General features: G+C 56.9%; 2 protein-coding genes across 10 annotated transcripts; one reads left to right on the forward strand and one right to left on the reverse strand.

Annotated features, from left to right (window-relative positions):
* Nucleotides 1-14: 14 nt before the first annotated feature.
* Nucleotides 15-12,506, reverse strand: GEMIN7 (gem nuclear organelle associated protein 7). Of its 9 annotated transcripts, none has more exons than XM_019819371.3 (4): nucleotides 9,021-9,223; nucleotides 8,057-8,273; nucleotides 6,381-6,556; nucleotides 15-812 (listed from the first exon to the last, which is right to left on the reverse strand). In XM_019819371.3, exons 3-4 carry the CDS (start codon nucleotides 6,418-6,420, stop codon nucleotides 409-411), a joined length of 444 nt encoding a protein of 147 aa, XP_019674930.2. In that variant the 5' UTR covers nucleotides 6,421-6,556; nucleotides 8,057-8,273; nucleotides 9,021-9,223; the 3' UTR covers nucleotides 15-408. The 9 variants fall into 9 exon arrangements, with proteins under 9 accessions (XP_019674930.2, XP_044902371.1, XP_019674931.2 ...); XM_045046436.1 differs by lacking the exon at nucleotides 9,021-9,223 and adding an exon at nucleotides 6,728-6,858 and having other exon boundaries at nucleotides 8,057-9,014; XM_019819372.3 differs by lacking the exons at nucleotides 8,057-8,273; nucleotides 9,021-9,223 and adding an exon at nucleotides 12,368-12,506.
* Nucleotides 11,727-15,414, forward strand: ZNF296 (zinc finger protein 296). The gene is made up of 3 exons (XM_011289809.4): nucleotides 11,727-12,107; nucleotides 12,328-12,477; nucleotides 14,340-15,414. The coding sequence occupies exons 1-3, from the start codon at nucleotides 11,810-11,812 to the stop codon at nucleotides 15,311-15,313; spliced, it is 1,422 nt and encodes a 473-aa protein (XP_011288111.1). The 5' UTR covers nucleotides 11,727-11,809; the 3' UTR covers nucleotides 15,314-15,414.
* Nucleotides 15,415-15,686: the final 272 nt, after the last annotated feature.

Here is a 15,686-nt window from a genome sequence, read left to right on the forward strand (position 1 = left end):
ACAAAACAGGAGTCTTCCTGGAATAATGGGTTCTTTAGTAGAGGGGACTTTCTCCAGGGTGGCTGAACTTCCCAACTTCAACAGACAATTTCCCACTCTGCGATGTGCCGCCCTTTATTAACCGCCCCCAACCCCCAGTCTTCAGGAACTGGCATGAGGCCCTGTTGTAAGAGTTTAGATTCCTGTGAGGCAGAGCATTCCTTCCAACGGGCTCTAGAACTCTTGTGGTTGCAGAATTTTACTGACTGGTCTCCGCAGGTCCCAAGAAGCCAGAGTTGCCCGGCGCTCGGCTCAAATTTCCAAGGATGTTCCAAACCCTGTGGGGCCCAGGGTGCTGGGCTCGTGAACATTTGGAGGCTGGGATACCGCGGCCAGGCCTCGGGCAGAAAGGTGAACACAGTCACGTCCTCACGGCTTGAAGGTGTAGGAAATAATGTCACTACACCGCAGCAGCGCCTCGGCCTGCACGCCTATCGGCGTCTGCAGCTGCAGCACGTAGAAGTTGGCCACGTCCAGGTCGGCGGCTCCGAAGTGGGCGGTCACGTGCACACCCTCGTGCAGTGTGAAGTTCACCTGGTGACCCACCATGGCCAGCAGGCTGTGGAGGTAGCGTTCCCGAAGTGCGGCTCGGGCCTGCTGTTCCCGGGATTCCCGAGACTCTCGACCTGCTGGAGATCCCGGGCTTCCAGGAGCCTCTGGCTTCGGGGGGGCCCTGCGTCCGTCTGGGGCAAAGCCTCGGCTCAAGCCATCAGGGCCCCGGGGGAGCCGGAGCACAGGCACAGGAATGGCTGGTGGAGTCTGCATTATCCTGGCTGTTGGGTGAAGGGGAACAGAGGGAGGCCATTACACAGGGAGGGTGGGACTACAAGGGGGGAAGGCGGGGAGCAGGGGCTTGTCTACCCCACCTCATCTCAACTTGTCCCAAACCCAGTTCCTGCTTCTCCTTTTAGAAGGCTGCCCGGGTGCCTGGGTGGCTCAGTCCGTTAAGGGTCCAATTCTTGGTTTCCACTTAGGACATGATCTCACAGTTCGTGGGTTCAAGCCCCACACCTGGCTCTGGGCAGACAGCGCAGAGCCTGCTTAGGATTCTCTCTCTCTCTCTCCCTCTCTCTGCCCGTCCCCTGCTCTCGCACTCTCCCTCAAAAATTAAAAAAAAAAAAAAAATTTTTAATGTTTTATTTCTGAGACCGAGAGAGACAGTGCGTGAGCAGGGGAGGGACAGAGAGCGAGAACACAGAATCCAAAGCAGGCTCCAGGCTCTGAGCGGTCAGCACAGAGCCCGACGCGGGACTCGAACTCACAAACTGCGCGATCATGAGTCAAGGTTGGACGCTTAACCCATTGAGCCACCCAGGTGCCCCATCTCTCAAAAATAAATAAAATCAGCCAGTAACCTCCTCCTCAGGAATTGGTACCACCATTCACAAGGTCCTCCTTTTCTCCCCCACACACAGCCCATCCCATCCAGAAGGAAATGCTCTCTTCCAAATAAATTCCCAATTCCACCGAAGCCAATTTGAAAGGGCTTCCAGTGGCCAACTCCAGAATGATGTGAATGTTAAAATAATGACAGTTACAGATTATAACCCACTGAATAAAACAGAAATTCATGACTTCATGCTAATTATAAATAAATAAAAGAATAAATAAGGGAAGGAACTAAAATCACCAATGGACACTAAAATTTGTAGACGAGCGTTGGATGAAGTCTAGTGTATCTACACAATCTTCAAGCACTTCCTCACAAAATACTTATCTGTTGTAAAGAATAAACAGTAGCTTTATTTTTTTTTTAATTTTGTTTAATGTTTATTTGAGAGAGAGACAGAGTGTGAGCAGGGGAGGGGCAGAGAGAGAGAGAGAGAGACACAGAATCCGAAGCAGGCTCCAGGCTCTGAGCTGCCGGCACAGAGCCCGAAGCGGGGCTCGAACTCACGAACCTCGAGATCATGACCTGAGCCAAAGGCAGGCGCTTAACCGGCTGAGCCACCCAGGCGCCCCAACGGTAACTTTATAGTGGAGGAATCTGGTGGACCCTACCTTAACTTAGGCATCAAAGCCATCATGTGCAGTAAAGGGACAAAAGACCCCATGTGCCTTCTGAGGTGATACACTGAAGGACAGGGCACCACTTCTGTGGTATTCCTACCAGATATGGATTACTGAAATCCAATCACGAGAAAACTCAAATTGAGGGACTTCTACAAAAAAGTGAGCCTGATAGGCGCCTGGGTGGCGCAGTCGGTTAAGCGTCCGACTTCAGCCAGGTCACGATCTCGCGGTCCGGGAGTTCGAGCCCCGCGTCGGGCTCTGGGCTGATGGCTCAGAGCCTGGAGCCTGTTTCCGATTCTGTGTCTCCCTCTCTCTCTGCCCCTCCCCCGTTCATGCTCAGTCTCTCTCTGTCCCAAAAATAAATAAACGTTGAAAAAAAAAAAAATTCAAAAAAGTGAGCCTGAGTTCCTTAAAAATAACAAGGTCCTGGGGTGCTGGGCTGGCTCAGTCAGTAGAGTATGTCACTCTTGATCTCAGGGCCAAGAGTTTGACCCCCACTTTGGGCACAGAGCTTACGTTAAAAAAAAAAATGGGGGCACCTGGCTGGCTCAGGGGGAAGAGCATGCGACTCCTGATCTCAGGGTTGTGAGTTCAAGCTCCGTGTTGGGCATGGAGCCTACTTAAATTAAAAAACAAAAAATGGGGCACCCGGGTGGCTCAGTTGGTTAAACATCTGACTCTTGATCTTGGCTCAGGACCTGAGCAGTACGGAGCCTACTTGGGATTCTCTCTCTCTCTCTCTCTCTCTCTCTCTCTCTCTCTCTCTCTCTCTCTCTCTCCCTATCTCTCTGCCCCGCCCCTACTCGTGCGCGCACACGCGCATTCTCTCTCTCTTTCAAAATAAGTAAATAAACATCAAAAAAAGAAGAAGAAAATCATAAGGAAGAGAAAATACATTTACAGTACTGTACTGTATTTATTGAAAAAAATGCATGTGTAAGTGGACCGATGCAGTTCAAACCCCCCATCGTTCAAGGATCAACTGTTGTGTACATATTCCCAGCCTGACACCCCTGCCCACATCTTGCCCCCCATCGCTTCCTTCCTGGACTACTGAAGTCAACTCCACCCGGGCCCCTGGCTTCCACTTTCACTGTCCCCCCACCTGCAAGTCTGTCCCCACGCACAGCCAGAAGGACCTTGTTCGCACCTAACACCTACCATCTAACACCTGAGTCAGGTCACATGCCTCCTCTGCCGAGAACCTTCCCCTGGCTTCAGCCTCGCCCAGAGGCAAAGCCAACGTCCTCACCACAGCTCTCAACGGCAGCTCGTGCCTCGGACCCCGCCAGCACCCTCGTGGCGGGCCATGCTTCTCTCTCTAGCCCAGCCCCTCTGGCTGCCTTGCTGGGCTGCGAACGCGCCTGGCACAGAAGTCCCTCTCAGACCCCTGCACTTGAAGTTCCCCTCTGCTTGTATCTCCTCTCCGCCTTCTCTGAGCACACCATCTTCAAGTGCCACCCCACATTCTTCCACGCCCTCACCAGCCTCGTTGGTAGCGCGCAGGACTCTTCTGACGTGATATTGGATATTTATTGTCCTGCCTAGGGCCCTTCTCCTCCGCTAGATGCCTGCCTCCCTCCCCGTGGGCAGCGACCTTGCTTTCTCCCGGGTGCTGACCCCCAGCTTCCTGGAACACTGTGTGGCAGCGGCCCAGAGACCAGGCTCCTTAAAACATTGTTCCTGCTTGAATGAATGGAGGGGAGATTGAGCTCCCAGGCCTGCTTAGCTGGGTGACTTCAAGGGACAGTTTCCAGGCTGGACAGGGCCTGGTGATTAACAGAAGTGACAAATTTTAGGCACATGGTGTCCCATCCCTGGGCCACTCACGGTACGGGGGAGATCAAGATGATCCTTGGGGCGCCTGGGTGGCTCAGTCGGTTAAGCGTCCGACTTCGGCCCAGGTCATGATCTCACGGTTCGTGGGTTCGAGCCCCGCATCGGGCTCTGGGCTGACAGCACAGAGCCTGGAGCCTGTTTCAGATGCTGTGTCTCCCTCTCTCTCTGCCCCTCCCCCACTCGCGCTCTGTCTCCCTCTGTCTCAAAAATAAACATTAAAAAAAAAAAAAAAGATGATCGTTTTTCTTGTTCAGCTCTTCCGGTCTCTGCAGCTCAACGGTGAGCTCCTTGGGAGCACGGACGCCACAGAGCAACAGGTCAAGGCCGTAGAGGAGGGTTTCTCCCCAACATTGATGATATTTGGGACTGGATCGTTCTTTTTTTTTTTTTTTTTAAGTGTATTCATCTTTGAGAGAGAGACAGACAGAGCATGAACAGGGGAGGGGCAGAGAGAGCGAGGGAGACACAGCATCCGAAACAGGCTCCAGGCTCTGAGCTGTCAGCACAGAGCTCGACGCGGGGCTGGAACTCCCGGACCGCGAGATCGTGACCTGAGCCGAAGTCGGATGTTTAACCGACAGAGCCATCCAGGCGCCCCGGGACTGGATCGTTCTCTGTGGTGGTGTGGCGGGCTGTCCAGGGCATAGGTGTAGGACTTTAGCAGCAGCCCTAGCCTCTACCCACTAGATGCCAGTAGCACCCCCCCCCCCACCATTACCCCCTGCTGTGACTACCAAAACTGTCCCCCGTTGGTGAATAGTATGGTATGAGAATTACACCTCAGTAAAGCCTTTTCCTTTTAAAAGATTTTATTTCTTTAAATATTTTTTAAATGTTTATTTTTGACAGAGGGAGAGAGTGCGCGCGCGCACCCTAGTGGGGGAGGGGCAGCGAGAGGTGGGGGGGGCAGAGGATCCCAAATGGGCTCCGCGCTGAGCGATAGCAAAGGGCACAATGCAGGGCTTGAACCCACGAGCCTCGAGATTATGACCCGAACTGAAGCTGGACGCCCCACGGATAGAGCCACCCAGGTGCCCTTAGAAGATTTTATTGTTTTTAAAGTGATCTCTGCACTGGGCGTGAGGCTGGAACTTACAACTCTGAGATCGAGTGGCAGGCCATACTGACCGAGCCAGCCAAGTGCTGTAACAAACGGATAACTTTAAAAAACAAAAAGGCTTTAAAGGGGCGCCTGAGTGGCTCGATGGGTTGAGCGTCCAACTCTTGACCTCGGATCAGGGCATGATTTCATGGTTCTTGGCATCGAGCGCCACATCGGGCTCTATACTGACAGCACAGAGCCTGTTTGAGATTCTCTCTCTCCCTCTCTCTCTCTGCCCCTCCCCATGCTGGTGCACGCGCGTGCTCTCTCTCTCTCTCTCTCTCAAATAAATAAATAAACATTAAAAAAATAAACTAATTAACATTAAAAAAGGCTTCAGGGGATGCCTGGCTGGTTCAGTCAGTAGAGCATGTGACTCTTGATCTCAGGGTCGTCAGTTCCAGACCCACATTGGGCATGAAGCCTACTCTTTTTTTTTTTTTTTTTTAAGTAGGCTGCAACCCCAGTGTGGAGCCCAACATAGGGCTCGAACTCATGAGCCTGACGTCACGACCTGAGCCGAGATCAAGAGTGGGACGCTTAATCGAACGAGCCCTCCAGGCGCCCCAGTAGTTTTAAAATTCTAATTTCAAAAAGGCAGGGGCATATCGTAATGTTTCCGTGTCCCTTAAAAGATGTTAGACTCCCGGAGCCTCTGGCTGGCTCAGTTGGAAGAGTATGAGGCTCTTGATCTCAGGGCTGTGTATGGAGCCTACTTAAAATTAAATTAAATTAAACTAAATCAAACTTAAAAATGTTAGATGTCCCCCTCAGGAATCTGAACTTCCTCTCCTATCCTTCCCTACTCCCCAGACTTTCTGTCCCGGTCCAGACCTTTCCCAGGGACTGGCTTTTAAGTCCTACAGATCAGACACCCCTCCTGCTGACCCGGATTGAATCCCTATTAGCAGAAGTTGGCAAATTTTTTCTGTAAGGGGCCTGATGGTGAATACTGTAGGCTCTGTGGGCTATAGGGTCTGTCACAACTACTCAACGTTGTCACAGTTCCAACACAGCGGCCACAGACAGACACGAAAATAATAAACACGGCTGTTCTTACAACCTCACTTATTGGGACACTGACATTTCAATTTGATCTAATTTCATGCACCACAAAAATTTCTCAAAGCCTTCCAAGCACTTCAAAAGTAAACCTTGGCACTTGGGGGACTCAGTCGGTTAAGTGTCCCGGCTCTCGATTTCAGCTCAGGTCGTGGTCTCACCGTTCCCAAGTTCGAGCCCCGCGTGGGGCTCCGTGCTGACAGGGCAGAGCCTGCTTGGGATTCTCTCGCCCTCTCTCTCTGCCCCTCCCCTGCTCGTGCTCTCTCTCTCTGTCTCTCAAAATAAGTAATAAAGTAAACTGAGGGGAAAAAAAGGTAAAACCCACTCTTGGCTGGCAGGCCACACAAGACCGGGAGGCAGGCCATTAGCTTACCCCCCTCAGCGGATAGGAAGGTGTGGATTCGGGGAGACGGGTGGTTCTTAGCCCTCCCAGATTCGCTACGAGGGGTCTGGACAGGTCACCGCGGCTCTGCAAACAGCCTCCCTGTTCGGTTTCCTCATCTGTAAAATGAAGCAAAAAAAGAAAAAAAAAAAAAAAAAGACTCAGACTTCATAGGGTTCTGGGAGACCCTTTCAGGCGGCAATGGGTGATCACACAAGGGACATCCCACAGCACCCTGGACTCCTCCTGGCTTTCTCTGCCACCCACGTTCAACCCAGCAGTAAAGTCACCTTCGGAAAGGTATCCAGAATCCAGCAACTTTTCACCTCCGCTCGCTCTCCCCTCCCCCTGCCTCCTCCTTGGTCCAGCCACCGTCTCATTCCCCCTTCACAGCCTCCACCGCCACCCTGCAGTCTGTTCCCTACGCAGACACAGCTCAGTAAATATTTGTTGAAGGGAAAGGAAGGATCCACCCGTCCACATTATCCAAGTGCCTGCTCGGGGGCCCAGCTCACGTGGGGTGGTGCCAGGGACAGGGTGGTGAGGGAAACTGCCCTCACAGGCCAGTGGGTGACACAGACTTGTTTCTGGACAATGCCTACCCAGAGCGGGCAGGGCTGGAGGAGCCTCAGGTGCCCAGAGGGGGCCACCTGGCCCAAGAAGGGGGCAAGAGATAGCCAGCCAGGAAGGGTGTTGTATCTGAGCAGCCCTAAATGAAATAAGGAACTGAGTCCTGTAGACATCTGGGGGGACAGCGTTCCAGTCAGTGGGAACAGCAAATACAAAGCCCGGGGAAGGGTGACTTTGAAGCAAAGCAAGGAGGCCAGCGTGGAGGAGGTGGGAGCAGAGGCAGATCGGCAGGGAGGGGCCTTGAAGACTGAGGTGAGGCAAGAGCCTTGGGATGGTTCTGAGCAGGGGAGGGACAGGACCTGACTGATTTTCACATGATCCCTGTCCCTGCAGGGAGCCCAGTGAGGAAGCAGCCTCGGTGGCCCAGGTGGGCAGAGCATGATGGTGCCTGGAACAGGGTGGGGGCCGTGGGGATGGGGGAAAGTGGTCAGATGAGGGTTGGTTTTTTTTTTTTTTTAATGTTTTTACTTATTTATTTTTGAGAGAGAGAGAGAGAGAGAGAGAGAGAGAGCGAGCGTTGGAGCAGAGAGAGAGGTAGACACAGAATCTGAAGCAGGCTCCAGGCTCTGAGCTGTCAGCACAGAGCCCGACACGGGGCTCGAACTTGCGAACCGCAAGATCATGACCTGAGCCACAGTCGGGATGCTCAACCAGCCACCCAGGCGCCCCACGTTTTTGATCTGTTAACACGCACCATTATGTTAGTTTCAGGACTACATTTCCTTTCTTTGACCACTACCACTGTAGATGGGATTAAGGGATATACACACTTTCTAATTTATCTGACCACTGCCCTTTGCACTCCAAGCTTAGCCAAGGCTCATCAGCCCCCAGGCTTTCACCCAACCTAGGTTAACACTCCAGTGATTTAAGAGATACACCCTAGTCTGTAGGGCTAGGACGTCCCACCGTACCGATGGGAATTAAGCAAATGGCCACAAATCACACGTAATCCCTAGATAAAACAACCAACGGAGATTTGGTCTTACCACGTAATCCCCGTTCTCCTGAAGAGGAAACTGGCACTGGGAGATGCCAAATCATTTACTGGGTGCAAGCTGGTGAGTGGCAGGAAAAGGGAGCGAACCCAGGTTGCCCTGGGTTGGACAACAGACCCGGGCCATCACCCCTGCTCTCTGCAGGGCAGGTCTGTTTCAGGGTCAGCGCACCACTGGAGGTCTTGGAACCAAGGTGTGACCTGATAAGCTGGTTTAAGAAAGGTCAGGTAGGGTGTGCCCAAGAAGGCAAAAGCAGGCATTATCCCTTCTCCCTGGTGACCGGGCCCCAGAATCCTTTATCCTCTAAGCCAAGGATTTCTGGCCCAAAGATTTCAGAAAAATGGTCGAACCCACCCACACGACTTGCACAGTCAAGACTCCAGACCCCATCACTTAGGTCACGGACAAGGAAGGGCAGGAGATTCACAGACCTCCCTTCTTGGGGCCTCAGTGCTGACTTCGAAGAAAATGGGAATGGATCAGTTCAAGGGACAGACATTTAGTTAACCCTTCAGTAGCCAGGGGAGGGATAGCCGAGTTACCAGGTTAACAGTGAAGACCCCAGACCTTCGCTAATTAACCAAGGTCCACACACACCCCAGAGGTGGCCCTGTAGGATGCAAATCAGTTAAAATGGAGCCTCCAGAGAGGGTCGGAACCTCAAGCACGGAATACTTCCCCTCCCCTCTGCCCCCTGGGCTGGTCAGTTTCCTTTCAATTCCGCCCTGGCCACCCACAGCTAGCCTTTTCTTATACTAAGTAGGTCCTCCCGGCCCCCAGGCGTCCATTCCCCACTCTGCCTGGGCTGGGTGTCCTCCCGGCTCAGATCAGGCAAGCGATTCCGTCCCGCCAAGGCGGGAGTCACAACTGCTGCCGTTGTTCCTGTCACCCTCGTCGTCGTTGTTATTTTCCCCCCGAGGGAGAGAGAGCATTCTGAGCGGCCCGGGCCCCTCACCCCAACCCCGGCACGTCCCCGATGCTGCGTTCCGGACCGGAGTCCCCATGCAGGCGTTCGGGGACCACAACGTCCCCACGGCCAGCGTTGCAGGCGCGGACCTGCCCCTTCCCGCCACTCCCGGCCGCGCACGCGGGCGGGCGTCCGGGGCCAGGCCCGGGGAGAGGGCGTGAAACGTGCTCGCGCCCCACCACCGACACCCAAGCACTCACCGAGGTCCGCGGCGCCCGGCGCCCCCACTTCCGCCGGCGCCCCAGCTGCAGAGGCCCGGGCGGGCCGCGAGCCGCCCAGCCTGGGTTCCGCCCGCGCTGCCGCCGCCCCACGTGGTGGCGGGCGGGCTCTCGGGCTCGGAAACCAGCGCGGCCCCACGCACCACCCCGCCCCGCGGCTTGGCCCATCCCTTCCATCTGATCCGCCTGCCTGCGAGGTGGGGGGCGTCCGGGACGCCCGCTTTAGGGAAGAAGAAATTGAGGTTCGGAGAGGAGGAGACTTCCTCCGGGCTGAGTTAAGGACAGAGCTTGGTCTCCCCCTACACGTGCACACTCCTACCCTTCACCAGCAGTCCAAACCGGAGCAGCTCGTCTCTTTGAAACCTTGAGCAGCCACACAGCAGGAAAAAGGCTTGGAGAGGGCAGCAGCGGGACCCGAGGTGGTGGTGCTGTCTAGCAGTCCCCCCTGCCGCCCCGCTTTACAAAGGGGGAAACTGAGGCCCTGAAAAACAGAATGTCTGGCTTTAAGTGCTATGGAACCTCACTGCCCTGGGCTCAGATGGAATTCACTTCTTCCACATTTTTTCCATAAGCCAGGGGCTTCACGGGCCCAGCAGATCCCCAAGACCGAGTGCCTGGCACACAGCCCCTCTGTGAGGTCTGTTGAAAGAACGTGCTGGAGGGGCCTGGGCGGCGCAGTCCCGTTAAGTGTCCGACTCTTGAGCTCGGCTCAGGCCATGATCTCTCTCGCATTTTGTGAGTTCCAGCCCTGCATGGGGCTCTGCACCCACGGTGTGGAACCTGCTTGGGATTCTGTCTCGCCCTCTCTCTGCCCCTCCCCAGCGTGTGCTCTAAATAAATAAACAAACAAACAAGAAAGAAAGAAAAAGAAAGAGAATGTGCTGAATACCCATTTGTTGACTGACCTATGAAGAAGCAGGATTTATGTGAACCAGGCTGATCTGACTCTTGCCCTCTGGAACCCACATTCTTGGAGGGCCGGGAGGGGCAGAATAGGGTATACCTGAGCAAATACATCAACAAGATCCTGCAGGGCTTGGGATGAGTGACACCAAAGGAATAAAATAAGGATAATGGGGTGACAGGCGGTAGAGTCAGGGGAGCTTCTCTAGTTGGGTGGTCAAAGGAGGTGGCAGTGAAGAAGCCCCTTTAGGTAATAGATGGGGAAACTGAGGCCCGGGGAAGAAGTGAGGACAGATGGAGGTCACGGTTGTAAGGCCTTGAGCAGGGTGGAGCTGCTTTAGATACAGTGGCCAGGGAGGCCCTGGGCTCTCTGGAGGACGATTGAGCTCAGACCTGAATAACAATATGAGGAACCCTCTGGCCCGGAGCAGTGCTCCTGGGACATTAGCATGTGCCATTCACTCAGAGCTGGGCTGGGGACCCAGGGGAGGACAGACGCCGGCCCTGACCTCAGCGAGCTTGTGTTGGGTGGGGGTGGGGAGGGAAGAGAGGACCGTCGACAGATAGGTCTATGTTATTATGTTGTAAGGGTTGGAGGGTGGGGCGGGGTGTTGATGCCACTTCAAACAGTGATCGGAGGGAGCTGCTTTGCGGAGGCAAGTTCAAGGAGGCCCGCGTGGAGGGAGGTGAAGACAGTTGCTTCTTTGGTGTTTATAGTGATTCCAGGTTTAGGAGCAGCGTAGATGTATATAACCGCAACCCTCCTCGCCTTAACCAGCCCTCCGCCGCAGGCGCTGGTCTCAGAAATCCAAAGCCCTTAAGTGGACAGAAGACCCCCTCGGCCCCAAGGCAGTTTTCTCACAGAACTCAATCACCCACGCCTCTCCCCACGCCCTGCCCCCCTTCCTTGTTATTCTGGAACATACAAGGCTGGCCGGCCCCCTCACCTCCTTCGGGGCTCAAGTGCCCCACGCTCTTCCCCTGTAGAAAACCGACCAAGGCCCCACCCCCACCCCCACCCCGGCAACCCTGCCCCTTTCTAGCCCTTCCTAGTTTTTTATTCGGCCCCATCGCACTTGCCTCCTGGAAGGCACTCCGTTTTACACTTATCTTGTTGAGAGTCTGTCTCCCCCCAACAAATACACTGCGTGAGAGGAGATTATTGGCTGTCCTGTTCACCGCTATACCCTCAGTACTTAGAACAGAACCTAGTGCAAAGTGCTCAATAAATGTTTGCCCCCTGAGTTTTTATGGTAACGCATTTAATGGAATAGACCGAAACGTGGCCCCCGCCGTATTCTCTCTCGGGGGTGCATGTAGGCACCCTGCGCCTCAGTTTCACCGGTCCTAAAAAGGCATCAGGAATGGGCGTTTGTGTGCATGGTCTTGTGACCTCGGCGCCGTTAAGGTTTGGTCGCTAAGAAAATGCAGTGGGCTCGTCTTTGATCGAGTTTGGCTGCCGCCCGGGCCCCTGCGGGGCCGCCCCGTCCTCGCCCGCCAGGTCCCGCCCCGGTGGGTGGAGCCACGGGCCGGGCCAGCACGTGTAAGAGTTCGCGGCGGGTCGCCGCAGTCACTCACCTGAACGCCTCGGTCTGAGCGCGCACGGCCCGCGCGTCCTCCGCCCGCCCGCTCACCAGCCCGCCGGGCCCTCGACTCATGTCCCGCCGCAAGGCCGGCTGCATGCCCCGCCGAGTAGACCCCGCGCCCGCCGCCAACACAGACGACGAGATGGAGATGCCGGACCTCGTCATCGAAATGAAGCCGGAGCCAGACGTGCGGCCCCTACAGGCCCCGGGGCTGGGGCCCTTCTCTCCGAAGGAAGTGCCCACGCCGGGGCGGTTCGAGGGCGAACCCCGCCGTTCCTCCGGCCCCGTGCCCGTCGGGAGCCCTCTCCACGCCCTCGGCGCGCGGAACCAGTGGGCACTGTGGACGCCGTTGATCCTCAACCCTCGCGGTGAGCGCCCCCTGCCCCTGCCCCGCCTCCCTCCCCCTTCACTCGGGTGGGACGCCCTCCTCCGGGCACAGACTCCCGACCCCCCCCCCCCGGCCTTATTTCCCTTGCTTGGTCCTGGCCTCCAGCCCCCTTTCTGACCTTCGGGGTTTCCCTCTCCCTCGGAACCCCCAGCCCCCATCCGGGCCCCACCCGACGCTTACCACCCGCTTCCTCCCAGCAGACCGCCAGCCCTGGACCGACAAACACCCAGATCTGTTGACCTGCGGCCGCTGCCTGCAGACCTTTCCTTTGGAAGCCATCACTGCTTTCATGGACCACAAGAAGCTGGACTGTCAGCTTTTCAGAGGCCCCAGCCCCGGCCAGGGCTCAGGTGAGTCAAGCCGGGATGCAGTCCCCCTCTCAAGTTCAAGGGCCTGGCTTCCTGTGGGAGAAGGGGCTGAACTGGACAGGCGGGGCAGTGAGCACTACTTCCCCTTTCTCGCTCCCCATCGGGTGCAGCCTAGGCGTGGCCAGGGCCTGCCCTGTCCTAGGGCTGGGACTAGTGGCGGGGGTGGAGGGGGGGGGGGTGCGGGCAGGGGCTGGGCATGAAGGAGGGCCGCCCACAGGGTGTGGCCAGCCCCTGAAGACTGGTCTGGGGATTTGCCACACACACACCCCCAATCTGGTTTCACTTCTCCTTCCCCTTGGCCAGAAATAACTGGCCAGGTGGCTGGACCAGTGTGGCAGTAGGGGGACCTCTGGGGAGGGCAGCGGCCTGGGGGAGGGGAGGCTGAGGCCAGCTGGAAGTGCGGCATTACCACCCCCTCCCACCCCATTATTAGTGCCGATTGAGGTGCCGGTGCATTTGCTCAGAGCCAAGGAAGGGGCTTCTGGCTTCCCTCTCTGATGGAATCTCCCAGCCCTGCCCGCTGGGAAGCCCCTGGTTTGGGCCAGGTCCTCGGTGTCTGGACACCTGGGTTCCTTCTCTTAGAAGGGAATGAAAGCCCTTAACGTGATACTAGACTCGCGGGAAGCTTTCGGTCATCACAGGCTGTGGGGGGCATCTAAACCTACAATGACCATCTAAACCCCCTGGCCATTGTGCTCCTAGGACTTTTGAGAAATAGAATTATATTCAGACCTGGGCGGGGGGGGGGGGGGTCTGTGATGGGGGAGGGGGGGGTGCTGTGACTGGATCTGCCCGAGTGTTGAAGCCGGCAGGGTGGCCTGGTGGCCCAGGGAGGGGCTATGATGGAATCACTGGAACACTCCCAGGTGCTGGGACTTGGTGGAGCGTGGGCACTCCCGCCACGTGGGTGTAGTGCAGTTCATGTTTACTGAGGGTTTACATGGACCAAGACTTTCAGTTCTTCTCCGTTCGACGTCACAACGCCCCTCGAAGGTTAGAATCCCCGTGTTGTAACAAATGAGAAAACAGGGCCAGAGAGGAGCGTTTCTTGCCCAAGGTCACACAGCTAGGGAGCCTAAGAACTAGTTGGTGGACACGAGAGGCTGGCACTCTCCAGCCCCCATCTGTGCTCCTGACCTGGTGTTGCGTCAGGAAAGCCACCCCACCCAAGACTGTCTAGGACTTGAAGAGTAAGGTACTGATAGTACCTGGAGGGTCTAGAGAAAACACCCCATTTGGAGGGCTCTTAATTTGGGGTCCACGCAGAGGGAGAGGGAACCTCACTGACTACCCCTCCCAACTTCTAGGTGGCTGCTTCCCTCCTCGGCCCCCTCTTCTGCAAGGCAGGGAATAGGAGACCGTGCATGGAACCCATCAACTTGGGGCCTGGCACAGAACCCCGCTCAGTAATCAAAAGCTGTATTAAGCCGACAATCTTCTTTGAAAATCTGTCTCCCGCTCCCCAGGGTTCTGGGTTGAAACCCCAACTCCACCCTTCTAAGCTCGTGAGCTTGGGGAAAGGTCTTTGCCTGTTCTCCCTTCCCGACTCCCTCCTATAAAACAGCCCTCCCCACCCCCATCCCTCACCCTGCTTTAACTTCTGGTGAAGACTTGCAAACACAGAAAATCCTCAGGTATGCCCCATCCACTCGCAGGTTTTCCTTACTTGCCTGCCCGCCCGCTTCTGAGCATCAGCTTCTGGAGGACGGGGGTCTCGCCCGCCTTCCTTACTGGGCCTTCTCAGCCCCCGGAGTGGAGCCTTTCCCGCAGAAGGTGTCCGCCTGGCAGGCGTGAGCCGCAACCGTCGCTTTTCCCCATCTAACACCGGGCCCTTCTCGTTGCAGAACGCCAGGACCCCAAGGCCCTGGGCTGCTTCCGCTGCGGGAGACAGTTCTCGGGGGCCTGGAAACTGCTGCGCCATGCCCAGTGGGACCACGGACTGTCCATCTACCAGACGGAACCCGAGGCCCCAGAGGCCCCGCTGCTGGGCCTGGCAGAGGTGGCCGCCGCCGTGTCGGCAGTGGTGGAGCCGGAAGCTGAGGCCAAGGGCCCCCGGGTGAGCATCCCCCCGCGGCGGAGCCCCACCTGCCCCGTGTGCGCGAAGACCCTCAGCTCCTTCAGCAATCTCAAAGTGCACATGCGCTCGCACACAGGCGAGCGGCCCTATGCCTGTGACCAGTGTCCCTACACCTGTACCCAGAGTAGCAAGCTCAACCGCCACAAGAAGACCCACCGGCAGCCACGGCCTCAGAGCCCCTTCAAGGCCAAAGCCAGTCCAGAACAGGCCTCTGCCACTGCCCCTCCTGAGCCAGCGGCCCACGCCGCGGCCCCGGCCAGCACCCTCCTGCGCAGCAGTGGCGAGAGCGCCGGAGCGGCCGCCACGGCGGGGGTCCAGGAACCCGGGGCTCCTGGTGGTGGGGCGCAGGTGGGCCCCGGCGGGGCCAGTTGGGAAGCTACCACCAAGGAACAGAGAACTGAACCTGCGAAGGGCCCGACGTCCCCCAAGAAGCTGCCAAAGCCGGCGGTCAAGAGCCGCGGGCCCGGGGGCAGCTGTGAGTTCTGTGGAAAGCACTTCACCAACAGCAGCAACCTGACGGTGCACCGGCGCTCACACACGGGCGAGCGGCCCTACACCTGCGAGCTCTGTCCCTACGCCTGTGCCCAGAGCAGCAAGCTCAACCGCCACCGCCGCATGCACGGCCTGGGGCCGGGCAGCACCCGCTTCGAATGTCCCCACTGCTGTGTGCCCTTCGGCCTGCGTGCCACCCTGGACAAACACCTGCGGCAGAAGCACCCCGAGGTGGCCGGGGACGCCTGAGGCGCGGGAACGCCCTCTCTGCGGTCCCTGGTACCACCGTTACTGTGCTTGTCGACCTTGGCCTTGGCTCTGCTGCGAGTAAACCTCCCGCCTAGAACACACACGTTTGGACTCTGGCTTTCTTGGGGTGTCTGAGGTGGGGCGGGAGGCTTCCCTCTTTAGGGTGGACGGCTGGACAGACCGGTTTGCAGTGAGGGGGTGAGGGGAAAGGCCGGCCCCCAGTGCCCCAGGCACAGCAAGACTGGCACAGAAAGCCGTGCTCCCGGTTCCCAGTGTGGGCGAGGCCAGGGCAGGGGCCGAGACGAGGGTGGGGAGAAGCCCGGACCTGTCACCAGAGGCCCCTGGGCAAAGTCCTGGCCCGTCCTCCACATGC

The sequence above is a fragment of the Felis catus genome, chromosome E2 (genome assembly GCF_018350175.1).
Source record: "Felis catus isolate Fca126 chromosome E2, F.catus_Fca126_mat1.0, whole genome shotgun sequence".
Lineage (NCBI taxonomy): Eukaryota > Metazoa > Chordata > Mammalia > Carnivora > Felidae > Felis > Felis catus.

What these genes read in the sequence shown, in the direction of transcription:
- GEMIN7 (XM_019819372.3), bottom strand. Translation starts at nt 6,420, where the DNA reads ATGGCCTGCCTCCCGGTCTTGTGTGGCCTGCCAGCCAAGA. An exon ending in GTGTGGCCTGCCAGCCAAGA is followed by an intron (nt 813 to 6,380) that starts GTGGGTTTTACC and finishes TTCACCCAACAG; the next exon opens with CCAGGATAATGCAGACTCCA.
- ZNF296 (XM_011289809.4), top strand. Translation starts at nt 11,810, where the DNA reads ATGTCCCGCCGCAAGGCCGGCTGCATGCCCCGCCGAGTAGACCCCGCG. An exon ending in GTTGATCCTCAACCCTCGCG is followed by an intron (nt 12,108 to 12,327) that starts GTGAGCGCCCCC and finishes TCCTCCCAGCAG; the next exon opens with ACCGCCAGCCCTGGACCGAC. An exon ending in CAGCCCCGGCCAGGGCTCAG is followed by an intron (nt 12,478 to 14,339) that starts GTGAGTCAAGCC and finishes TTCTCGTTGCAG; the next exon opens with AACGCCAGGACCCCAAGGCC.